The following is a 26129-nucleotide window of genomic DNA, read 5'->3' on the forward strand; positions in this document are numbered from 1 at the left end:
AGAGAAAGATGATATTTCCCACCCCCCAGGCATCCAGTCCTTTATCCTTAGAGCTCCATAGAGAATGAAATCACATTTTAAAAATTGCTCCCTTTCACAGCCAGCTGTGACTACCGATGAGCCAGAGGTCTACTTCATATACGAACCTGAATTAAAAACAGCCAGCCCTTGAAGTCAGTTCAGAGCCCACATTCTTGATTACATTTGACACAATAATCATCATCATATCTTAAGACTCAAATCAGCCTGACAGTGCTCGACTCAGGGCTGCTTCTCCCAATTAGCTGAAAATTGCAGCCCAGCTCATCTTCTAGGGAATAAGTTTACATTTACAATTTTGCTGTGGTGAAAAGGCAATGAACAGGATGGAAGGAGCTAATCAACTTTCTAACTTATACAATAACGATTTTATTTTAAGTTCACCTAGCTCTGGGAAACCTGTTTTGACAGGAATGAAAAAGGATAAACTGCTTTGTTATTATTCTTTGAAATACACAAAATTTAAGATAGCTAGAGTTTGGACTAGCAAAAGGAAATAAACACATATCATAACTCTGTCTAAAAATTATTTTCCAAATGAGAGCTTTCAGAAAGGGCAGTCTTTTTATGAAAAAAACACATAAAAAATAATGTGCAATCAATGTATAGGTACATATCTCATTTGAAAATGAAAAGTGAAAAGATATTGGGGTCCAGAGAATGAATATCCAATAAGATGCTAATTTGAGAGCACCATGATCATGTTGTTTGGCATATCTGGGTCACAATCATTTCTATATTTCTAGGAAAACTAATCAAGGAAAGTTTTATGCATTTTATTTCCTCAATTCCAATACATTTCTATCCAGATCAAGGCAGTTTGCATACACTATGGAAAAAATAAACAATAGCAACTCCACTTATGGTGGTAATCCAAATAGCCACCCTGAAGATTTTCTTGTAGAACAATGACCTTATGGAACATGTTCTAAGAGGATAACAGCACAGAATCAGAAGAGAATTCGATGAGATAAAGAAGAGTCTAGAAAAATAGGAAAAAACACTGAGGAAGATTCGGGAAGGGGCTGAGAGACAAGGTATTTCGTAGCCACTGGAGTTGGCTGGGAATATGTGGGCAGAAATCAATATATAAGAGCCAGCAAAGCACAAGAGCTCATAGGAAGCAAATGCCAAAATTAATGGAGAAACACCATGAAGGCTGAGGTGTAGATGAAAAGGAATAAGGAAAAAAGGCAAAGTTGGGGATAGGAGCACAGGGGTAATAACAAATAAGAGATGTAAGGGTAATGCTTTTTTGAGTTTTATTTTTCCCAAACATCCCTATTAGCCCAAGGCTGAAATTTCTTCTAAGACATCACATTATGAATGTCCTCGATTGAGGGATAGCTTCAAAGGAGACATATTTAATTTTCTTATGGCACGCTTATATTTACGTGGGATTTAGGATTGATTTTAAGTCTGGTTCCTGATGCAAGCTTTAATTATTTTCTAGGAAAGAAGTCAAAATGATGAATATTCATCGTTTACATGTAACATCATCTAAGTTTATTTTGTCCCAAGTTTTCATGATATATATTATTGAAGAAAAAGATAATGTTGATTTTTCTCAATGAAATGGCCGTTCTTCCCCTCAAAGATTAGCCAATAGTTTGAATATTATAAGTCACATTTCCATAGACTCTGCTTTGATGTAGAAAACTATGTTCATATTTTCTGTTGTTAGAGTAATCAAATCTTTGAAGAGTTGTTTTTAAACTTTAGAAAAATTGAAACATCTTCATGTAAAGTCAACAGTCTTCAAAACGATCCCGAAAACATATAGTTACATTTTAAAAAACAGTCCACTGGCATCAGTATAATGAAGTTTTGCATATGATGAAATTTATGAAGTATAATGAAGTATATCTACATCAGTATGTATATATAAAGTTTGGCAAAAATAATCAGAAATGAGATTAAGTAATACAAATTCATAGATTTAATTTTACACTCTCTCATATTACCTAAGAGTGTTTTCCCAAATTCTAGCACACCCAAATCATAAGGAAACTGAATGAGAAGTACTTTGAGTGACTACTACTAACTTTAAGTTATGGAAACCAAGACACAGCACATTCAGCTCATTTTTGTGCTGGTATGATTTCTCAAAATAAAAATATTCTTTAGGTTTTATTTAAATAAATCTCTTAATCGCTGATTAACTGTACTCCTTTAGTTGGCATATGCTAGTGACAATACTGACAAAACCTCCCCCAAAGAAGATTACTGAACGATGTAGTCATTTCCCTATTAATGTTAATGTAAGCATACTTATGAATTACTTTTGCTCGTCACACAACAGAACTAAAATTGTTTTTTATGCAGTCCTTATTTTGCTCTGAGTCAAGTGCAAAGAAATTAAGCTTACCACATCAAAAGCAGAGCAAGGGGGAGAGACCAGTTTACAGGATAACAGCAACACATTTATTTGGAAATATCCTTGAATCTCCTTTCTGAAAATTTAATTAACACAGGACAAGGTGGCAGGTCTAGGAAAGATGAATGCCATTCAGCATGTCCGTGCTTCCAACTTTGATCTGATGTTCTGTTCATTTGGTATAGATCAAATAGTTGATTTTAATTAAAAAATATTTTAGGGATTATTTGGGAAATCACTGGCTCCCAAGAAACTTTCTAAAGCTGGGCTTAGCTCTTCCACTTTCCTGCTATAACGACAACAAACATGGAGTTTATGGCTTCCTACACCTCTTGTAGAGACCAGTGTGAATGATACTCAGGCAATTTCCTTCCTTGATAAATGTCAGTAGAAAAAATACAAATTGTATATAAACTACTTTTTTCTTTAAAACATTTGTACCACTGTGCTATTAGATTTTACTATTGGATTCTCCAAGACTGAGTTTAATAATTAGTTTATTGTTAAGTAGTTTGAGTTCTTGGGGGAAAAATGGCACTCTATAGATAAAGCAGTAGTTTATCATATATACTGTAAAAATCAAGTGTTTTGATAGGCACATGCATCTGAGTTCTCATTTGAAAATATACACATCATAATTTCCTTACCTGCTAATGTCTTTCCTGGAGCATATATTTTTAAGAAGCTCTTAAAATGTATGACATAATTTAAATCTTCATGAAAAAATGATGTGATATTTGGGTTGTTTCCATAGCTTAGCTATTGTAAATAGTGCTGCTATAAACATAGGGGTGCAAGTGCCCTTTTGAATTAATGATTCTATGCCCTTTGGGTAAATACCTAGGTGTGGAATTGCTGGATCATATGGAAGCTCCATCTTTACCAGGCTGAGGAATCTCCACACAGCTTTCCATAGTGGTTGGACTAGTTTGCAGTCCCACCAGCAGCACAGGAGAGTTCTTTTCTCCACATCCTTGCCAATATTTGTTGTAGTTAGTTTTTTTTTTTTTAATATGTGCCATTCTCACTGGTGTAAGATGGTATCTCATTGTAGTTGTGATTTGCATTTCCTTGATTACAAGTGATGCTGAACCCAAATGCCCAGAAATAGATGACTGGATCAAGAAGATGTAGTACATATACACAATGGAATATTACTCAGCAATCCAAAAAGATAAACACGTGCAGTTTGCAGCAACATGGATGGAGCTGGAAGGGATCATGCTCAGTGAAATAAGCCAGAAAGAAGTGAGACCAGATGGTCTCACTCATAGCAGGAATTTAGAAAACCTAAATAAGGGACCAGGAAAAAGACTAATTATAATAAAGTAAAAATCAAAATCAACAAGCAACTATAAACCAGAGACACACTACGGGGGGGGGGGGAAGGGGAGGAGGGATAAGGGTCAAAACAAGGGGGGTGGGAATTGTATGGGGAATATAACCAAGATGAAGATGCATACATTGTGCAAAAATGAAAAATGTAAAAATATATAAAATAAAATAAAATTTAAAAAATGATGTGATAAAAATGAAAGTATTGGGATAGCCTTGGTGTCAGAACTAATAAAACTGCCTATCTGCTTTGTGAGTGGAATATATACTCAGGTAGAACTTATTCACCATCTCCAGTACCTAGGCATAGTGAGCATTTAATTTTTACCAAAACAACTGATTAGAAACTGGCAACTGTATATAAGTATCAGTTTTTGACCTTAGATACCTTTATTACATAATGATTGCACTAGTGCATATATAACAGTCACTTAAATATGACTTTTTTAAAGTTAGAATTGTAAAGCTCTACCAGAAAACCCATTCTAAAAAGCAAAATTTGAGAAAACATTGGATCCAAATATAGAAGACAGAGAGAAACTTATTTTTCTAGGAAGAATGGCAAATAATTGCTTAGATGCCTACTTGGAACCACTTACGTCAGTGATGTTGGCAAAGTTAGAAAAGAGTTAATAACTATTTGAAAAATACGAAGTAACAAAGCAGCCTAGTGAGAAAATTCTCAAAGACTTACAGAAACCACTATCATTTAAATGATGTTGCAATGTGAAAAATGAGAGGAAATAAAGAAGGCTTTCCTCTTTTTCTTCCAATATAAGAATTTCTGTGTCAGAATTGCCCCAAAACAGGGGTTTTTAACCTGAGAAAGCCACAGAATCTGTGACTCAGTGTTCTTCTCTGAGATGATACATATATATATATATATATATATATATATATACAATACAACTTCATAATGATAATGAAGTTGACAACAGATTTAGAAAAGGTTAGCTCATAAGTGTGATATGGTGTATTTTTAAATTGTAAAGCTATCTATGTAATGGTTTGTCATTTGACAAGAGAAAGAGTAACTCTGCCTGAACAAGGTATATAATACCCTATCAATTAAGGGCTTGTAGTCAAGAATCCTGTTAGAACTTTGAGCTTCAACTCTGGTTCTCTGGATTGTTCTGTTGAAGGGCCCTGAATAGACTAGCTCTATCCATCAGGAATTGCTGCCAAATGAGATGGGTTGTTCAGTTGACCACTGTATATGAGCTGAATGGGGAGGCTGATTCACATACACTAAGTGCTTGGCTGGGTTTCTAGAACTGTCTACCTGACAGTATAATTTTTTTCCTGTCACTACCAGCAACCTCAAAGGCTAAATATAATGATTAGCCAGTTGTGGACTATTGTCTTATGTAGGAGGAAAAAAAATCTGTAAGAGTCCCATGCTATTAAAATGTTGATGAGAATACAGTTTAAGAAGGGCAAATGGAGTTTGTTTCAGGGAGAAAAAAAAACTTATTAGCAGATGCCAACAAGTACAACAGACTCTCTTGTCTACTGCTATCTGCTAAAATAGCGACTTCTTTTACTAAAGGTATCCTATTATGATTTCTAAATGATTTCTCTTTCATTCTCATTACAGAAAGTCTCAGAAAAATAAGCATTCAATAGGAATCAAACACGCTGTGCCAGAGAATCAATCTCTTTCTCTCTGTCATTAGTGTCTTCCTCATATTCCTTCTTGTCCTGTTTCTTTTCACTTCCTCCTCCTCTTGTTCATTCTCTCTTCCTCCTTCCTCCACTACCTCCTCCTCCACACACCTACCTACATACTACCTATTCCCAACTAACGTCCCTAAACTGACTGAGTTGAGGATAGTAGTCCTAAGGGAATAACAGAAAGGATGTCCAAGTAGTGAAAGAATGATTAGTGTGGCAAAATTACAGGCTGATGCCCATGTGAAGAGTTCAGCTAACAGTACTTGAGAGTACTACTCAGGTACTCAGTACTACTGAGTATTACTCAGGTACATTTTATTACCACCGAAATGATCTGCATGCAGCAGTCTGGGCTAGACACTACACTATATATCTTACAAATGTTTATTGAGTATTTATTAATAGACCAGATGTATACTTATGAATATGTATATTGTTACATAATATTCTTCTTGAGAAATTAGCTCCATGGTGAACGTTTTATAAAGTATGCATATATCCCCAAACATGCACACATACCGCACATACATACTTTGTTTATAGCACATCTAATAAAAATTCTGTGCAACTCTACAGAAATTTGTTTACCTTTACTTAACCTGATATTACCTAAGCTTTTTTTTTTTTTTTTGCCCTTTCTGGAGTTAACATTTATTCAGATACAATGGAATAATTTCTGGCAGAACCCCATCTAGAAAAAACCTGGTGTAGAAGAAGACTGTATGAGGGGATCTGGACGCTAAAGTCATAGGACCACCTGATGTTTGAAATTATTGTACCAAGGCATTAACCAACCTGCTTTTGAATACCACAACCTTATGAGGCAGTCTGTTCCATCTGCAGACAGCTTTATTATAAAATCTGTCTCTCTATTAAGCTGAAAAATAAGTCCTTTGGACTAGAGTACATGCTTGAATTTTTCCAGTCTAATACCACCTTAGCTTTCTTTTTCCAATGTGCTCTTGCAGAGTGACTGTGTGTGTGTGTGTGTGTGTGTGTGTGAGAGAGAGAGAGAGAGAGAGAGAGAGAGAGAGAGAGAGAGAGAGAGAGAGAAACTTAATTATCAATAAAACTCCTATGTTATCTCCCCTTTCTGAATGTTCTTGGCTGGCATAGTGCAAGGGTTCTCAAATTTAAAAATGCATCAAAAAGACTGGGAGACTGGAAAACCTGTTTAAAGTTTCCTGGGCCCAATTCCCCCATTTAGTAGGCTGGGGTTGGATCCATGCATTTGCATTTCTAGAAAGTTCATAGGTGATGACAAAGGTGCTAATCCAAGGACCATAGTTTGAATAACACTGGGGTACTATGAACATTGATGCTCTGCCAGCATGTAGCTGGTGAGGATACTGGCTGCTTACACCTCACAACTGCCATTCTCACAGGAAATTGCCCTCTAGTGTGTGTAATTGTTTTTTCCATGGTTTCTCTCTCCCACAGAGGATCCAGAACCAGTAACTGCCTGATACTGGAGTACAAATGTTCAGGACCCTTGCCTCAATTCAGAACATCTCTGAAGGGTCCTGAAAATTCCAGATCTCCCTTTAGAACGTGCTTAGGCCTCATATTCACTGCAGGTTACCTTTTTTCTCTGTCCATTCCTATCTCTTTCATATCCTTACACATAGATCTCATGGAAAGACTCTTCAATGAACCTTCTGCACACAACTCTCCATTTTAGGGAATTTTCTCCTTTCTGTTTATAGGGAGCCAAGTCTAAGTCAGTTGGATTTTGATTTTATTTTACTTTTCTTTTGAACTCAAACCTTATATTTACTTTAATCTTTCAATATTCAGCCTATCACTCCAATTTGTTGAAATCTTTTTGGCTTCTGATTCTCTTGTCTAGTATATTTGCTATTTCTCCCCACTTGTGTCATTGGCAAATTTGATAAGAATGCTATTTATGTCTTCATCCAAGTCACTGATGAAAATATTGAAGAGGACTGAGCTGAGATTAGATTACTGTTAAAAGCTGCCAGAAACCTCCTTCTGAGTTGATATGTATCCATTAAAAAGCAATGAAGGGAGTACAGGCCTCAGAGTCTCAGATTTTGGTTTAGAACACCAATTCTGTCTAAGGAGAGGTCAAAAGCTGCGCTCTAAAGTAAAAGAATAATGTCATTTTAGTATTTGTTTTAGTAGGCAACTTAAGTACTACTTCCAGATTAGATAATAATAAATCACATGTCACTACCAAAAACCACATAAGGATCATTAATAATCATTATGGATTCACGATCACCTAATTTGTCTCAGGATGAAAACTGTGTGTGGTCATTTTTATGAAGGGCTTGTTTCACTTAAATATTTTCAGACCATGTAATAAAGTTGATGTTTAGTACTTAACTCAATTTCAGTGGTTAAATATAAAATTCTTGAAAGATAGATGAAAACAACACTGCAGGAATTTTATGAGTAGCCATACTTCTACGCAAGCATACTTTATATTCTCCGAAGGTGCTCAGATTGGGTTGGTATGCTTCAAATGATCTGTGACATGAAGACATTGAGTAGACATGGAGTGATGTAGTGACTATTATAATTAGGAATTAGATGAAACTAAGTGCAAAACTAAATTTAGAACTACTACTTTGAATGGGGGAATTGATTTCCCAGCTAATTTAAATAGTTTTAACCTCTTTGGGTAAATGCTGGTGATAGATAGAATGGCCAGAGAGCATAAATATTGGCTGGAGGCCTAAGGGTATTGCTTTTGTTTCTGTTATTTAGTAAGCCACTATACACTTCAAGAAGTATTTCCTTCCTCACATTTTTTTCTTTAAAAGACCTACAATTATCTTCTTAATAGAAATATAATAGGGATTCTTAAAAGCAAAAAGAAAACTACCCAAAAGTACTTATGGCTGTTTATAAATTGGGAATAAGTAAATAAAGATGGGAAAATATATATTGACAAAATTATGGAAGGAAATGCTAAAGAAGGTTAAGGGTGATTTTTCATTTTGAAACTGTTACAATTTGCTAGAAAAAGTTTTACTTTAGGGGCCTCCCTGTTGGCGCAAGGGGTTAAGACACAACCCATGAAGCTATTCGCAGCCTCTGCAGCATGAGTTCGATCCCCGGCAAGCCAGGGAGCAACCCACATGGCACAGCAGACCTCTCCTGTCTTGCCCGCTGCTCCCCTCAGCAGTGCATTTCAGTCAATCTGCCTGTTCTGTTCCCCACTCTGTCTCTGGTGAATCCTGTCACCCCCACACCTCTGGCCTATACCCCAGCTCTTGTATTTATTTAAATATTTTTTAAAAAGTTTCACTTTATATTAGGGGGAAATTATTTCAAAAATATAGCAAACATTCCCAAATACTGAATAATGGTAGATATAAAAATAGAAACTCAAAAAGGCACAATCTGGGCTCATAAATAAGAGAAACAGCTCTGTGGGTCAGAAATTGCACAGAAAGACAAACTGGTATGCAAGGCTCAAGACACAGGCTGTGGGGTCTTGGATGGGCAGCAGGAAGTGGTGGCAATGAGTTCAGGTTTTGCAGGGCTCAAGAATATAAAAATGTGCCGTGCAAGACAAAGAAACTGAGCCAGGATCTTGGCTTCAATCAGCCAGGAGTGATGTCGGGGTTCTCAACTGGGGGGAGGGGGCTGCCAAAAGAGCTGCTGTTGACCATCCCTTAGAACTGCTTACATGATCCTCCTCCTTGGGGGGAAATTGAAAAGATTAAATCTTTCAAAAGCCATTAATAGTTTTATGCCCTGATTGTTTAATATAAGGCACACATTTGAATGGATGGCTTATAGAAAGAAAACCTGAATAAAGCTAATGGGTCTGGAAACTACATAATGGTTAGAACTGGGCAGATAACATTACAAGTCAAGTGAAGATTATATCCATTTATCAAAATACCTTTCTAAAATAACTAAACCATATATTTTATTGAATATTATAAAGAGGTCTTTTGATTATGAGAGTGACACAAAGAAAATGAAAATAATATCTATATATATATAATTGAAAGGTAATGTAATAATGGATGCTGTAGCTAACGTTAATGATTAAATTAGATCATGTAAGGGGATCTTTCTCCCATTTGTTTTAACTTTAGGTACCATAATATTAAATTCATTAAGAAAATAAGGGTCTGCTTGCGTTCCATAATTTTCCTTTAGGAAACTATGATACATTTTCTTTAATTTTAGAGCCATTTCATGGATAAATTGTAATTAGAGGAAGTAGAGGGCTTTTTTATATATAGCACAGGATTTATACTTAATATAGTCACATTATTTGTTCCTTTTTAGTTTACTTTTTCTTTTCTTCTTCCTATCATGTAATGGGTGTGCTGCTGGGGCTCACTTTAGGACTGACGATAGGACTGGGTTAGAATGAAAATGGCAACTTGGCTACATCACTAGGTAATTTTCCACACCAGTAAATCACCAATGATATGGTTCCAAATGTCTCCTTTTGCTTGCAATTCCTGCAAGCGAGAAACATTCTAATTACTTTAAAGGTGATGACATAAAACGAAGCAGGCAGTTAGCACAATGAACCTTTTAGATCCTTATGGATCACGACACTCCCTGGCCCAGAGCCCCGAGGTGTCGAATCACAGGTATTATATTACCCTATTGGAAAATGATGAAAACCCTCATGCTTCATAATCAGTGGGGAAGATAGGGTCGCAGTAGTATAAAGACAGGAGTGCCTTATAATGACATGTATAGTCCCCTTGAAAAGCCAAAGAAAAGCCTTCCTCATACTACCAAAAGAAGTGTACCTAAAGGAGTTGCTAAAGGATTGGATTTTTTAATGTACCGAATCTTTTTAGTTCTTAAAATGTCTTCGAAGGTATATTTTGTATGAGAGGGATTAAAAATAGACCGTGCTAAATGGAGAAGTCTGAGCTGGCAGCTTTTAGGTCATTTGTAGCTTTAATATTTATGCCTATATCATGCTACAAATATGACATAAGCGGTCCCTGACTTAATAAGAGGTTGTATTTTAAACAAACATCCTGCTAACATCTTAACATTCTTTGCATAGCTTCAAGGGCAGCAGCAAATCTTCATCCTTTAAAGTTTTGGAAATAATCCAAAGCCATTCAGTGCTGAACATCTGATTAGTTATTTCATTCAATTCAGCAACAATTATCGAGTACAACCATTGAGCAAACACAAGGTGTGGCTATGCAATAATAACAACATTCTTCTGGCTATCGTAAAAGATTCCCAGGTAGCTCCAGAAAAGGAATTCCAGAAGGTTCTGAGAAAGGATAATATTTGTGAGTAAAGCATAAGACTCATTTATGAAGTTCACATGCCTGTCCCTTTCCTAAATAAACCCACTCACCACCAAGGAAAAGCAGTCACAACCATCCAGGGATCATATGGAGAGCCTTTAAGTCGAGGCAACAATGGGGATGCGGAAAAGGGGATAGCTTCTAGACCAATTTTTGAAATAGAATTTGCAGAATTTAGAAGCTAATTTAATACATGTGTCGGCAGAGAGAGGGAGGTAAAGGTAATGAAGGCAATTCTTATGTTTCCAGTTTTAGAGACAATTAAATTAGGTAATTAAGTTACACTGAAAAGACAGGAGATGCAGGATTGTTTTAGGGACCAGTAATGCCTTCTACTTAGACACTTTGGAGCCTGTAGGATATGCAGACGGAGAGGAGAGGTATGGTCGGTAGCTCTGAGTACTGCTCTGGAGATCAGGAGGAAGACGTAAGATAGAGATGAAAACCCAGGAGTCTTTTTTTTTTTTTAAGATTTATTTATTCATGCATACAAGAACCAAGGTATAGGCCAGAGATGTGGGAGGGTGAGAGGATTCACCAGAGACAGAGTGGGGAACAGAATAGGCAGACTGACTGAAATACACTGCTAAGGGGAGCAGCGGGTGAGACAGGAGAGGTCTGCTGCGCCATGTGGGTAGCTCCCTGGCTGGGATCAAACCCATGCTGCAGAGGCTGCAGACAGCTTCACAGTGCCATGCTCAACTGCCTGTGCCACCAGGGAGGCCCGAAAGCCCAGGAGTCTTAATGGCCATGGACGTCAACAGACAAAAGGACTCCAAACGTGAATGAAGAGAAGGAATTAAGAATGGAACAGCAAGTTTTATAGGCTATATAAAGGACAGTCCTCAGTGATTACTGTTACAAGTCCCAAATTTGTACCTCGAGTCACTACCATTTTCCAGAACTTAAGATTTGTATATCTACCTCTCTACTTCCCATTTCCACCAGTATGCACAACAGGCATTTCAAATGTGACAGGCCCAGATCTTCTTCCGAAAATGTCTTGATTTCAAGGCTTTCCCTCACTAAATGGGTACCCCTTAGGCTAAAACTCTTTAGTCTTCCTTGACTCCTCTCTTTCTTTCACTAGTTCCTCCACTATAAACCCTTTTCATCACTGTCCCCAGGATAGTAGAATGCAAGCACTTTCTACCATTTTCACCTCACCGATTCTGGTTCAATCCACACTCATCTCTTGATTGAATTACAACAGTCTTCGTATGATCTCAATACTTCCCTTTTGTTTATTGTAACTGGTGGGGTGTGGTGTGTTTAGGGGAGGCAGATAAGTCACAACATGCTGCTCCTTTGCACAAAATCCTGTAATGACACTCAACCCAGAGTAAAAGTGAAAGCCCATAGAGGAACCTTGAAGGTCCCTCTGAACTCATTGTCTACTATTCCATATTCTCATTTCACCCTTTTCCTGTCACACTGGTTTCCTTAAGTTTCCTCCAACAGGCCACGCATCTGCCTGTCTCAGGGTATTTCCACTTTGTAGGGCCCTCCTGGACTATTTTTCTTCTAATTATCCACATGGTTCATGACCTCAGGTCCTTTAGGCTTTGGCGAAATGCCACCCTTTCAGTGAAACCTTTCTCACCTACCATATTTAAATAACAGAACTTCTCTTCCACTGCTGGCACATACCATCTCGACTCCTTTTCCTCTTTATGTATCCATATTTCACTTAACATAATCTGATATACCATATATTTAACTTTTTAATGTTTTAATGTGTCTCCCACCTTCGCCTTCCCATAAGTTTCAGCAGGGTAGCGTGGGGATACCCAGTTTCAGGCATTGAGTCTACCTAGTATGTATCAGGCACCAAAATATTCATTCAGAGTGTGAGTGATGAGTGAGTGAATTCTTATGTTGTGACAGATGACATTCACTGAGCTCTTTCTATGTGCCAGGTATTGTGCACTTCACACTTACTACTGGATTAGAAAAGTAGGAGACTTACAAGATAACATTGTCCTGGAAACCAATGGATGGAAATTTCAACCAGTAGAGCTGACCAAGAGAACCACTGGTAAAATAGGACCAAATAAATGGGTAAACAAAAAAAAAAATAGGGTAATTAGCTTTCATAAATGTCAATGATGATCATAATGAGTCCTTGTTCTCAGAAAATGATGGTGCCAGAAAAACCAGATTAGAGTAGGTCAAAGCATGGCTGGAAGTTAAAGAATAGGAAACAATTAATGTTAATAATTGCTTTAAAAATTTTGATGGTAAGGGGGAAAACCATACCTGAATAGAAAAGATAGCATGCTAGAAAAATCCATTTAGGTTGAGGGAGATTTGAGCATGATGTTTGTCTGAAGGGGAAGGAGCAAGAGGAAATTAGATCTCCTGGAGAAAGAAAGCAGGGATTACTAAAAGACTATACTGGAGAATATGAAAGATATACAGTGCCCCGCTAGCACAGGTCTTCGTTGCACACATAATTGGGGTCATAGCTTTTTTTTCTTTTTTCCCTTTCTGTTTCTTTAAAGAAAATAACAGGAAAAAGGACCTAGTGATAGAGAAGCAATGGGTGACTTACAAGAGCCTTATTGGTTCTTTTTTTTTTTTTTAAGATTTATTTATTTATTTTTATACAAGAACTGGAGTACAGGCCAGATGTATGGGAGGGTGAGAGGATTCACCAGAGACAGAGCTGAGAACAGAACAGGCAGACTGACGAAATACACTGCTGAAGGGAGCAGTGGGTGCACCAGGAGAGGTCTGCCCCACCATGTGGGGCCCTAGCTGGCTGGGATTGAACCGGCACTGCAGAGGCTGCAGACAGCTCACAGCGCGGCGCTCAACCGCCTGTGCCACCAGGGGAGGCCCTTCCTAGTTCTTCAAGATGGAGAACGCAATGATATATTCTGGTTGATCAACTATTAATGGCAATCATTAGAATCTGAAATGTATTATTAGGGAGGGCAGAAGAATACTGAGATATAATTTTAAGGTCTACTGCATTTACATATATGTGCATGCACATGCAGATTCACATGTGCATGTGGATATGTGTAGATGTGCACACACCTATGTATAGACATACATGCACACTCCATATTTCTTAGAACCTAGAGAGATTTTTCAGGTATCTGGGAGCTTTTATGAGGAACTTCCAATCATGTTAAATCCCTTGACACAGGACCGGCCTCTTTACTTGATGAGATTGTTACTTGCTGATTGGTAGTTGCAGAAGCCCTCATGGAGCTATAGACAGACAATTCAGAGTTAATGTTCATTTCTTGTTTAAAGAGTGATCCTGGAATAGAAATAAGGAAATGAAATCTCATGACAGTGTCATCATAAAGTCATCAGCCAGATGGCAGTCCTTGAAATCTAATCCTTAGAGGCTTTTCACAATAATTTGTAATATCACATCTAATATTATCTTATTCACCAATTCATATCCATTCAGAGAGATTGAAGAAAAAGAAATGAACTTGCAGAGGCCCACATTTCTGGTTTTATATGTTAACAGGGACTCTAAGGAAAATGATCAGGAAAATAAACTATTTTCCTAAGTCACAATGAAGATCTATGTTCTGCTATCAGTTGTTAAACTACAGATTTTAGTTGAGAAGCAGTCATTTCTTTTATTCATGAATGGGAGATTAAATCCTTTTAGGTACACCTGGCTATTCATATTTAACTATATAAAATGGCAAATAAAGTTCTTATAAAAGTCAGTGTAGAATTTGAAGATTCTACGGACCTAGTAAAATTTTAACTTGAACACTAAAATGCAAAATTAGCTTATTTTGGGATTTGATTGTATTTTATTGTATCCTGAAACTAAGATTGCTCATGTATAATATCAAGTTTCTTCCAAGTTACATTCTTTATATCTTATTTAACATTCAAATATTTAAAATTGAAGATTTTATTGCTTTCAAAAGTTTCCAAAGTTACACAATTTTGCATATATTTACCCATGTGATGGAAAGTTTCAGTGTAATATATTAATTTTCAGTAGTAAGACCTGAATGATGAGAACTGATGGACAGTAAGTTCTCCTTTCACATCATCAACAAGTTCTTAGAAACTGTGACTTTAAGTGAAACAGTGTATAATGAACCTAACTTAAACATCGGTGAACTGATCTAAATGATAGTTAAGTTCCTAGGGCATACTTCTGGTCATGAAAGCATCACCAAACTTCTAATTAAAGACTCAAAGCAGTTCTAACATAAAACAATCATTTGTATTCATCCATCCATTCATTCATTCTCTGATTCACTTGCTTATTTGATTTGGATTCACAGGTGACCAGGGTCTATCCTGGCGGCTCAGGGTGCAAGGCCGGAACCAGCCCTAGACAGTCTGCCCCTTGATAACAGGGCATGTCCATACATACACCCACACTCACTCCCACTGGGCTAATTGAGTTACACCAATGGGGGCCTTGCTGGTGGCACAAGGGGTTCAGCACAGCACTGTGAAGCTAGCCTCAGCCTCCGCAGCAAGTTTGATACCCAGCCGGCCAGGGAGCTACCCACATGGCACAACAGACCTCTCCTGACTCACCTGCTGCTCCCCTCAGCAGTGTATTTCAATAGATCACCTGTTCTGCTTCCCACTCTGTCTCTGAAGGTGAATCCTCTCACCTTCCGCACCTCTGGACTGCACCCCAGCTCTTGTATGCATAAATGAATAAATCTTTTTAAAAAGGAGATACACCAATGGGCTTCACATGCACATCTTTGGGGTGAGGGAGGAAACAGGAATCCCTAGAGAAAACCCAGGCAGACATGGGGAGAAGGTACAAACTCCACAAACACAGTGGCCTCAGCCAGACTTGATTTTTTCTTTCTTATCAAGGTTATAAGGAAATGGCACTACTTTTTATCTATCAAACATGGCAATAAATCTTTCTGAAGTAATGTAGTACACAAATATACCCTGAACTGCTTAGGTGAACATAGAAAAGATGATCTAAAACGGAACTGTCAGTAAGACCAATGATGGAAAAAAAAGTTCTACTTTTCACTGTCCAGTATGGAAGCTTCTAGATACACCTTAAGCATGAGAAAGATGGTTAATGAGACAGGAACAATGAATTTCAAATTTTGTTTAGTTATAATTAATTTACATTTAAACAGCCAGTTGTGGCTAACCAATTGGCTAGCACAAATCTAGAGGATGATGGTAATGTTATTTCACTTTTGGGTTAAGTAGGTAAGATGTTGGATAAAAGATCAAAAAGCAAGAGATCACATGAGTCATTTTCTTGTGCTTTTTCTTTCTAGCATAAGATCTATAAGAATGTAATATAAGGGAAGCTGCAGCCAAGTGAATGTGGTTTAATCTATGCAGCCGACACGTACAGCATCCAAAGAATGTGAACTTCCAGAGTAAAGGTATCATTAGCCCATTTGGAAGCCAGCTCTCCTCATGACCTCTCATACTGCCCAGCAAACCCATCAAGCCCAGACACCTTACAGTTACTGAGATCCTCTGTGAAAATGACGTGAGGATATACTGTACACACTGCATGAATATACTGTACTTACTCAAAGATTTCACTGGTAATCTCACCAGGGAACTTACTGCTGTCCAGCTGCAGCATGCCAGTTTATCACTGTATTCTTTCCATGCCCTCTGTGGCACACATTCTTCATTGGCTGGTCCAAACCCACTTTCTAGTTACTAAAAGTGGCTTCGTGGCAAGGCTCCGGCTCAAAAGTTCCTGAGAAAGCCATCGCTTTCCTCACACAAACTCTGTCCCATCCCCTTGTTCCTGCTGGAATGCACTGGTTCTGGAGGAGTGCCAAGAAGAACACGACAACCTCAGATTTGACATTGCTGGGCCACTGAGCCAAAGTCAGCACCTGCCTACCTCTGATTTAATCATTAACTGAGACAAGCAGTCCTCTATAAGGCAAACTACTGACTTTGGGTTTCTGTCACTTAAAACTGAATGTAATCCTGGGGCCTCCCCGGTGGCGCAGCGGTAGAGCGCTGGGTTGCGAAGCTGCCCGCGGCCTCTGCGGTGCCGGTTCAATCCCCGGCTGCTCCCCGGCCACCGGAGGAGGGTCCCACATGGCGCGCAGACCTCTCCTGCCGCCCGCTGCTCCCCTCAGCAGTGTACTTCGGTCCTTCTGACTGCTCTGCCCCTCGCTCTGGCTCTGGTGAATTCTCTCACCCTCCCGCGCTTCTGACTGTACCCAGTGCATGTATAAACAAAACAAACAAGCAAACAAATAAAGAAAAACATGCCTCTATTAAAAAAAAAAAAAATCTTAAAAAAAAAAAAAAAAAAAAAAAAAAACTGAATGTAATCCTAACAAATACAGTTTTCTTCTATGTTGAGTTATTAGCACACCAGAACATTTGTAGCTAGTTGTTTTGAATTTACCTATTCAATCAAAAATGTTTGGAGGGAGTAACTAACTACCTGCTAAGTTAATTGCTAAGCAATATGGTGGACAAGCAGGCAATGTGCATGCCTTCAAAGAGTCAACATTCTCAAAAGAGATGAAGACCCGCACTCCTTAGGTACAGTGTAGTGACAGAAATACTGTAACAGAGGCTACAGGTGTGTGGGCTTTGGGATGGACAGTCACAGAAAACTCCCTAGAAAAACTTATTTACACTGAGAACTAGATAATGAATATATCTTAACCAGACAAAGAGGTGGGCGCAGTATATATCAGGTTAGTAGGTAGTAGAGAAGATAGATCATAGTTATGAGAAAATGAAAATAGCTCAGTGTTACTTAATTGTGTTTGTGTGTGTGTGGGGGGTGGTGGTCAGAGGAGAGCATGAAATCTCGTCATCTTCAGAAAATGTCAAATCATGTAAGACCTTGAAGTCATTTAAAGGAGTGTGGGCTGTTTTTATCTTTTTATTATTCCTATTTTTAATTTTTATTGCTCTTGTGTTTTGACAGTATAGGATTCCCTCCTCAGGTGTATCACCATAGCACTCCTCCCGCTAAAACACATAATAGATAAGCCAATGAAGGCTTGGAAAGTAGAACAAGGGTGAGTGAGACACTTAAACATACTGGATTTAAAAAGATCACCCTGCATTTTTATGTAGAAAATGGATGGAAAGTAGGAAGACTAGAAGGAGGGAAACCAGTTAGGTGGATGATGTGGTCATTCAGGCATGGCATGCTGGCCAAGGAGTAGGGATAAAGAAAAGCTATTGGATTTGAAAGCTGTTTAAGCAGTAAACAGCTTCATGATAGCTTAGCTATTTTGACTGTAGAAGGAAGAGTCAAGCATGAATTTTTGATTTGGACAACTGGGTGGGTTGTGGCAATGTTCATTGGAGAGCAATCACAGGAAGAGAAGGCTGCATTTGGAGAAATAGGTTGGAATAGTGTAAAGATGAAATCAGCTTTGGGCCTCTATCATTTGAAGTTCCTAAGGGACATTAAAATGCATTTAAAATAGGAGGATATACGGGTCTGAAATTCAAAAGACCATTCTCAGTTATAAATGGTATAAATGTGTTGTCATAAGCAGACAAGCTATGAAAGTAGAGAAATGTTCACATGGTATATTCGAGAAAGAAACAGGGAAGAACGATAGTGGCACCAGTCAAAATTAGCTCATTGAATTGAAGATTCTGCATGGACCAGCTGAAAATGCAATTTGGCTTCAAACATTCTATTTTACTTTGCTCACTGGAAAATAACAATGAAGCTTAGTTGGTTGTTTTTAGAGACCAAGTTCAGAACAAACTGGAAGCCCCTCTTCTGAAGAATCAGGAAACCTTGAAAAAAATGTAACAAACAGAGCTGTTTGGAGATTCAAGGAGCATGAAAATGTGGATAAAGAGCTACCAGAAAAGAGTGGTGTGACAGCACAGACCTCCCCTTTAGCCCTACTTTTGTGCCATGGACAACTTTTCTTTTTTGATTCCTTCATAGCTGACATTTCCTAAAATCACCACACAAATTTCTGATGTCAATTTGTTTCCCCAAAGAGGCTTCTCTTTGAGAAGCAGATTATTTCCCACTGAGATCTAACTAGTGACTCTGATAACAATAGATTTTAGATGAACAAATCTTCCTAAGTGTATCCTGTCCTTGTTGAACGGAACGAAGAGATATCAGACCTGTATTCAGAGCAGGAAGTCCAATCCTTGCCATTGAGAGCAAACAGTAAATTTGAGAAAATTTTTCAATTATCAGCCCCCTATTCAAGCATGCCTCTCTCAACCACGGTGTTTTTGAAGGGCCTCAAATGTAAGTCCCCAAATTCAAGTGGAATCTTCTTTTTCATGGTGATCTGAACATCCACTATCAGGAATTCAGGACTAGAGTTGCTTTATTCCACCAAAGTCATGAGCTGCAATCCAGTTTCACAGTTTTCACTTCTCAATCTCTAACTCAATTTCAAAATTGACTTGGCCTCTCAATGCTCATATACCAAATAACTCATTACTTCTAAGAGTTACTGCTCTCAGTTCAAAGTCTGTTGGTTATTTTTTACCTCAGTCTTTTCTTAACAAAAGCCACTGGAACCCTTTAGTAACCATATCATGTTCTGGAATAAACTTACCTTTTGCTGTGTTCTTCCTTATCATTGGACAGGTACTATTTTTGCCCTTGCTTTCTGACAGAACTAAAAAAGAGTACCCAAGATTTCCTGACTTACTGGAGTGTGTGTGCACAAGGCAACTTCATGATATAAAACAAATATTCACCAGCTCCCTCTATATCACCTGGGAACTTAGGGTATATTAAATAAGAAAGATGGTTTCTGTCCTCAAGGATTTCAGACTTATGGGAAGGCAACATTAAACAATGAGAGAGTTCATGTGTTTATTTATAATTAGGAAAAAATGGTGACAAAGGAAAAGGGGTAAAGAGAGTAGCTATCATTCCAATTTTAGTGTATGAGCTGCCAAAGCAAGGACAAGAGAGTGGAAAATAGGAGACAGGATTTAGTTTGAAGAGATGGAGTATGTGAATGCTGCTAATTTACATAGACAGTGAGAAGTGAACTCATGGATCATGTTATACTATACAGATTTTCCCATTGTGTGTGTGGGATGAGACCGACCTCGAGGACACTACGGACAGCTATCCCTACTTCCATGAAGCCCAAAGTACCTTCCTCCTCAAATTAAGGATGGGATGGCACATGCCATGGTGAAACAGAACAATATTTCTTTGGGTAGAGTTCTTAGTGCAAAGTGAAATCGTCTCTTCAGGCTACAAATCAATATGTTATTTTTGTCTAATCTCTTAGTTGCATCACTACCTTTGTGACTGTGGGCAAATCATTTAATTTTACCAGTTCTCAGGTTACTTATGTTTAAAATAAGAGGAGTCAGCCAAGCTTGTGAGTTTAGCTGGCATTTGTTATATTGGATCCTCCCAAGCCCTGTTAAGCAGGACGGGAACACATGTCATTTTCATCCACTGTCACCACTCCATCATTATAACCAATGATAGTTTTAGAAATAATGTAGTTCATACCTTTTTTGAATGTTTCCCCAAGAAGCGTTGATGTTCTCTGTTATCATGTGTACCTTTCTGGTATCATCGGCAGAATAATCCCGGAGAAGCTTCAGAGCCAAATCATTTGCCACATCCACATTTATCTGCCACTGGCGGAGGTCTTTGGCCAATTGCTAATGATGCATAGGGGAAAGAAAATGAATATCAGTTTTTTTTTTTCCCTTGAAATCTCTAGTTGGAGTTTCCAAAAATGCTTAGTACACAGCTTCTGAATGCCCAGGTCAGAACACATTTCATGATTGCTTTTAGCCTCCCATGTGATATGGCCAATCTACACAGTATAACCTACTTTTTATGATAGAAACTTTCAAATGAGCAATAAGCAATACCGTGTATTTCAATTCTGTAGCAATTAATTGGAAATAAACTGGGCTTAATTGTTTTTATCACGAGAGAGAACAAACTATAAAAATAAGCTGCCATGTAATTGTTGAGAATATGACATATAACAGAATGTGAACAGAAAAAAAAAAAAAAAAAACTCGTGTGTTTCCTTCCCTCTTCATTAACTTGTTGAATTGTTTATGTAATTAGTGCCATCTACTGGCATTCAACTAAACCTGCAGAAAACATTGCACATCAAAACAAGAGTGCTGTTATTCTACTCATGAACTTACAAACCTTTACTTCTAAGAATTAGCTTATTTCTAATACTTTAAAATATACCCTATTTTGAAATTGAAATAAGATGTCAAATACAAAAATCTTCTAAACGAAAATGACCTGTTTTCTTCTTTGTCTTTGGGAATTGAGTATTATTAAACTATGCATTTCATTACTTGAAATATATATCAGAGAAAGAAATAGACCAATTATAGGTATATTGGGAAACATATTAACACAAAATTTACATTAATCACTGCTGCAAGTACATGGAAGAGACTTCTCAGCATTAAGATAATATTAAATTGCTAAGATAGTTTGATCATATCCAACACATTGGGTTAAGTCATTGAAAAACGGATAGGAGAATAGGAAAGGCAATGAATAAGAGAAAGAACTTAAGTTTTTATAAGAAAAGACAAAGAAAAATATCACTTTCAAGAAATAAAGTACTCAATCAAGAAGTTACAACTGACACCAATTAAATTAATAAAGCATAAAATCCTAAACTGGAATGACTGTGGTAAAACTAATATAACAGTACTAGTATAATAGATATCAAGTGACATACACAGGTTTACTTCCATCAACCCAGCAATCTGATTTTTGGCATTTTGTCTTAACAAAATATTTAAAAGAAGAGAAATACTTGATAGGGACAAAGATCTTCATTAACGAAGACAGCAAAAACATGAGAAACAATTTCAATGTATAGTGAGAAGACATTACAATGACATAATACATCAGCTGGATAGTCTAATATGCAAAAATCTTTAGTAGGAGAACAACACAATTTCTATCTATACTATATTTATTAAAACTATAGGAACTTATAGTCATGATGGATCAAGAAGATGTGGTACGGGATACTACTTAACTGGTCACAAAAGATACACTCATGCCATTTGCAGCAACATGGATGGTGCTGAAAGGGATTATGCTCAGTGAAAGAAGCCGAAAGAGAAATACCGGATGGTGTCACTTCTATGCGGAATATAGAAAAACGAAACAAAGGGTCAGACAAAGACAACTGGAAATTTGACCATAGATCTGAGGCAGCCAGGAGGGTAGGAGGAAGGAGAGTAATAGGGGGAGGCATGAAAGCAAAGGGGGAAAAGAACACAATGAACTATGGTGAGGACTAGGAGTACTTTGGTCATGGGGGAACTATGGTGACCACACTTAAGAAAAAGGTACTTCATGAAAAAAAAATTTTTATATAGTTCTAAGTAAGAATAGAGTATGATTTTTTTTATTATTTATAAATTGTATGCTACATACCCTTCCTATAAGCAAAATTTTATAATAAACTTTGTTTGCATATATAAAAATAATTTATAGCCATGGACTAGAAGGGGAACTGAGGAAACAAAATAAATAACATTTCTGGAATGACTAATCATTTTTTTCAAATAATTGTTCTTTTATGGATGATGCTTATATAATAAAAATCAAATGCTAGTATTTTTAGCATAGTTCCAGTATGTTTGGGTAGACTCCTGATTCCTTGAAAATGCATAATCTATATATAATCTGGTGTTTCTCAGTAAACTAGAACATCCTAATCTAGAAACAAGTGAAATAATTGCATTTATTGCAGACAGCCAATATTCTCAGATTACCAAACTAGTACCAAACAGCTAAAGTCAGTATCACTAATTTTCACTATAAAGGCAAAGAGTGTTTTGAAAGACACAGAGTATAGGTGCTGCTTTTATATAATAATTTACATTTATCCTTGTGGTATGTCTGCCTTTCCTCATATACATCCTTTTATTGAGCGCTGCACTCCTATTTTTTACTTTTCAGATCCTCACACTAGTCAAAGCCCTTTTGACATGAAACACACACCTCAAAGACTTTTCCCTTTCTATAAATTTCTTAGGATAGAAAATTATCTTTTTCCATTCTCCTCACATAAGCCAAACCTACAGTGTTAATGTACACTAAGACATGAAAAATCCTTTTTTCTTTATTATTTGTATTTTTTCTAAAAAGAGCTAATTAGGTATCATTTAGTAAATCTCTAACTGGCACTATAAGAATCCACAAAACTGAGATCAATAACTTGTTTGCCTTTTCCCAAGGTAATTCCTTTTTAAGGATGCATTTCTAAGAATAAATTTTAAATAAATACGATGAATCAACACCAGAAACGATCTGGATAGATTTAAGACTATAAAATATAAATTAAAATTTTAATAAGTATAATTAAAATCATTTAATTGACCAAAAAAAAGGTAAATAATCTCAGAAGTCACCCTCACCAAGGACTGCTACTTGCAAGTGTAGATACAGGAGAAAATATTCTGGTTCTTATATACTGATCATAAAAGGGCCTAAAATAAAGGTTGAAAAGTATGTTAGAACCTTCCAAAATCTTGAAGGGAATAGCAAGCTAAAGTTAAAGTAGAGAGTTCATAGTAAAAGGGGGTAAAAGAGTGAGGCTTGACTTCAAATCAAAGCATTCTGATATGCTTTTATGCTTGGAAGGCAAAAATATGCAGACCATATTGTTTTTTCAAATTGTATTCACATAAATTTAGATTTTTCTACCTAAGGAAAACTTGACTGTTAACCCTCACTGAATACTGCCCAGGTTCAGAGAGGATGGAGGATTAAAAAGAAAAAATCTCACTGACCTTGACTAACATTGACAGGACTAAGGCCTTATCTAAACTTAAAGGTTCTCAACAGGAACATTCTTTTCTCCCCTGTTGAAAACATTCACCAAGACAGACAGGCTGTCCTGTTTTCTCCGGTAATATGTAGACCACCTTGGGCTTTCACCAAGTGTCCTTCACACTAGGAACAATGACCTTGACTAGCTTTGTCTACCACTGGGAAATTTACTACTGGGATAACTCCAGACCACAGGAGTGTAAATTCAAAAATACAATAGAATTCACACACACTCTTTTTTCTTTCTGTATTCCATTTACAATGGTATACACTACAGGGAATTGTTTGTGTGGTGATTGTAGTGTGTGAGAAATTTAAAATACTGTGAGCACTAGCCTATAAAAAAGATAATCTGGTGGGCATATACGTTTGTGTGTGTTTTCAATGAAGAATATAAAATACTAAATCCCCCAAAGACTGTGTCCTCAACCAAGAAAGAAATATTTCATATTCAAACCTAATATGATGCTGTTGAGGATGTCCTTAGTATTTATACAGTCTTTCAGACAGAAAAATGATTATAGAACATAAGATGATCTGAGTTAATTTCAAGAATTTTGAGTATTACATTTTTCTCTTATTTCAATGTTTGTCTTCTCTGATTTCTTACTTGCAAGAATTATTTTTAGGGATATTGACCCAACCTGAGAGAAAACAAGGGAGGGAGAAAAAGAGCAGTCAAACTTCCAGGCAATAAAATGAAGCTTCTAGGTTTGACTCTTGGCTGGACCACTTCCTAGTCTTTTATTTTTTTTTTTTTTTGAGGCATGTTTTTATTTATTTATTTTGTTTTGTTTATACATGCACTGGGTACAGTCAGAAGCATGGGAGGGTGAAAGAATTCATCAGAGCCAGAGCGGGGAGCAGAGCAGGCAGAAGGACCGAAGTACACTGCTGAGGGGAGCAGCGGGCAGCAGGAGAGGTCTGCGCGCCATGTGGGACCCTCCTCTGGTGGCCGGGGAGCAGCCGGGGATCGAACAGGCGCCGCAGAGGCCGCGGGCAGCTTCGCAACCCAGCGCTCAACCACTGTGCCACCGGGGAGGCCCACTTCCTAGTCTTTTCACAAAAGGGGAAGTTAATTTATAGTCTCTGTGCCTCAGTCTCCTCCTTTGTTAAAAGGGAATATTAACAGTATATGCTTTGATGGATTGTTGTAAGAATTTAGAAAATCCAAGGGAAAAACTCAGAACAGTGCTTGGCATATCCAAAGCATTAAATAAATATTAGCTATCATCATTATCGTCTCCTTACTACCACTATTACTGTTGCTGCTGCTGCTATTTTTTAATGCCCCACGCTAAATTCACAAGAGGATAAGCCTCTACTGAATGTAAAGCGAAGGTCCCACTATTTTATAGACAGTGTCCATAACACTGCAGCTCTAAAAAGCTCACTTTAATTTAGAAGATAAATGTGAGTCCACAGACCTATAATTAAAATTTGAAGTTGAGTATGATTTAAATTTTCTTATAAAATGTGTTTTGGGATCATCACCTACAAGTGACATTACCTTTCGTTCCAGTTGAACTAGATTTTTAAATTTTTAATGACTGTGACTCAAAAGAGCTTCATGAAAGGGGTAATGAAAATTCATCTTTTCAGGAGGCCTTGGTGGGCCACAGTTTTGCATTTGATCTTAGGAAAGCCATTAACCTTTTGAGTGCCAGTTCTGTTGTCTGTAAAATAGAATGGGGTTCTTTGGTCTGCCTATACCTCAGGTTTGTCATGACATCACAATCAAAATCAACATATTGGACAATTATACAACAGGATCCTCATATATTTATGGAAAAAGTTTTACATATTGGGTTACTCTCATTTTGCCGAGGATACTGTTTTTGCAGACACAAACTAGGAGATCCATTAACAAATAGCTGTGAGCCAATAGTTAAGCTTATTAGCTCTCAGATTCATTCTTGGCCCATCTCCTACTCTGTTCACTATTGCAGATGGACTGACCCCAATAGGTGACAAGAATTTCCCAGCATTTCCTGCTTTGCTGGCTTTTAACTGTTAGGCCAGTAAAAAACCCTGGCAGGAGATGCAAGAACAGGAGAAAGGGCAAAAACAGCCAATTTCTTTTTTTTTTTTTTTTTTTTTTTTTTTTTATAAATTTTATTGTTATATTCCCCATACAATTGCAGCCCCCCATTCTGACCCCAATCCCTCCCCTCCCGCCCCCGCCCCCCTAAAAGTGTCTCTGGTTCATAGTTTTTTGTTGATTTTGATTTTCACTTTCTTATAGTTATTCATTTTCCTGGTCCCTTATTTAAGTTTTCTAGATTCCTGCTATGAGTGAGACCATCCGGTATTTTTCTTTTTCTTTTTGGCTTATTTCGCTGAGCATGATCCCTTCCAGCGCCATCCATGTTGCAGCAAATTGCATGTGTTTATCTTTTTTGAATGCTGAGTAATATTCCATGGTATATATGTACCACATCTTCTTGATCCAGTCATCTATTTTTGGGCATTTGGGTTGTTTCCAAAGCTTAGCTATTGTAAACAGTGCTGCTATAAACATAGGGGTGCAGGTGTTCTTTGGAATTGATGTTTCTGTGTCCTTTGGGTAAATACCTAGGAGTGGAATTGCTGGGTCATATGGAAGCTCTATGTTTAGTAGGTCCAGAAATCTCCACACAGCTTTCCACAG

At 37.4% G+C, this 26129-nt stretch overlaps 1 protein-coding gene across 1 annotated transcript in view; it reads right to left on the reverse strand.

The window, feature by feature from the left end:
* The window catches only part of DMD (dystrophin), a gene marked incomplete at both ends in the record, with an annotated part of 1915324 nt that overhangs the window by 492595 nt on the left and 1396600 nt on the right, over positions 1 to 26129 (reverse strand). Inside the window, 1 exon segment of the mRNA XM_084258879.1 lies at positions 20153 to 20307. Coding sequence (XP_084115005.1) covers positions 20153 to 20307 — 155 coding nt within the window.

This window comes from Talpa europaea (genome assembly GCF_964194135.1).
Source record: "Talpa europaea genome assembly, chromosome: X".
Taxonomy (NCBI): domain Eukaryota; kingdom Metazoa; phylum Chordata; class Mammalia; order Eulipotyphla; family Talpidae; genus Talpa; species Talpa europaea.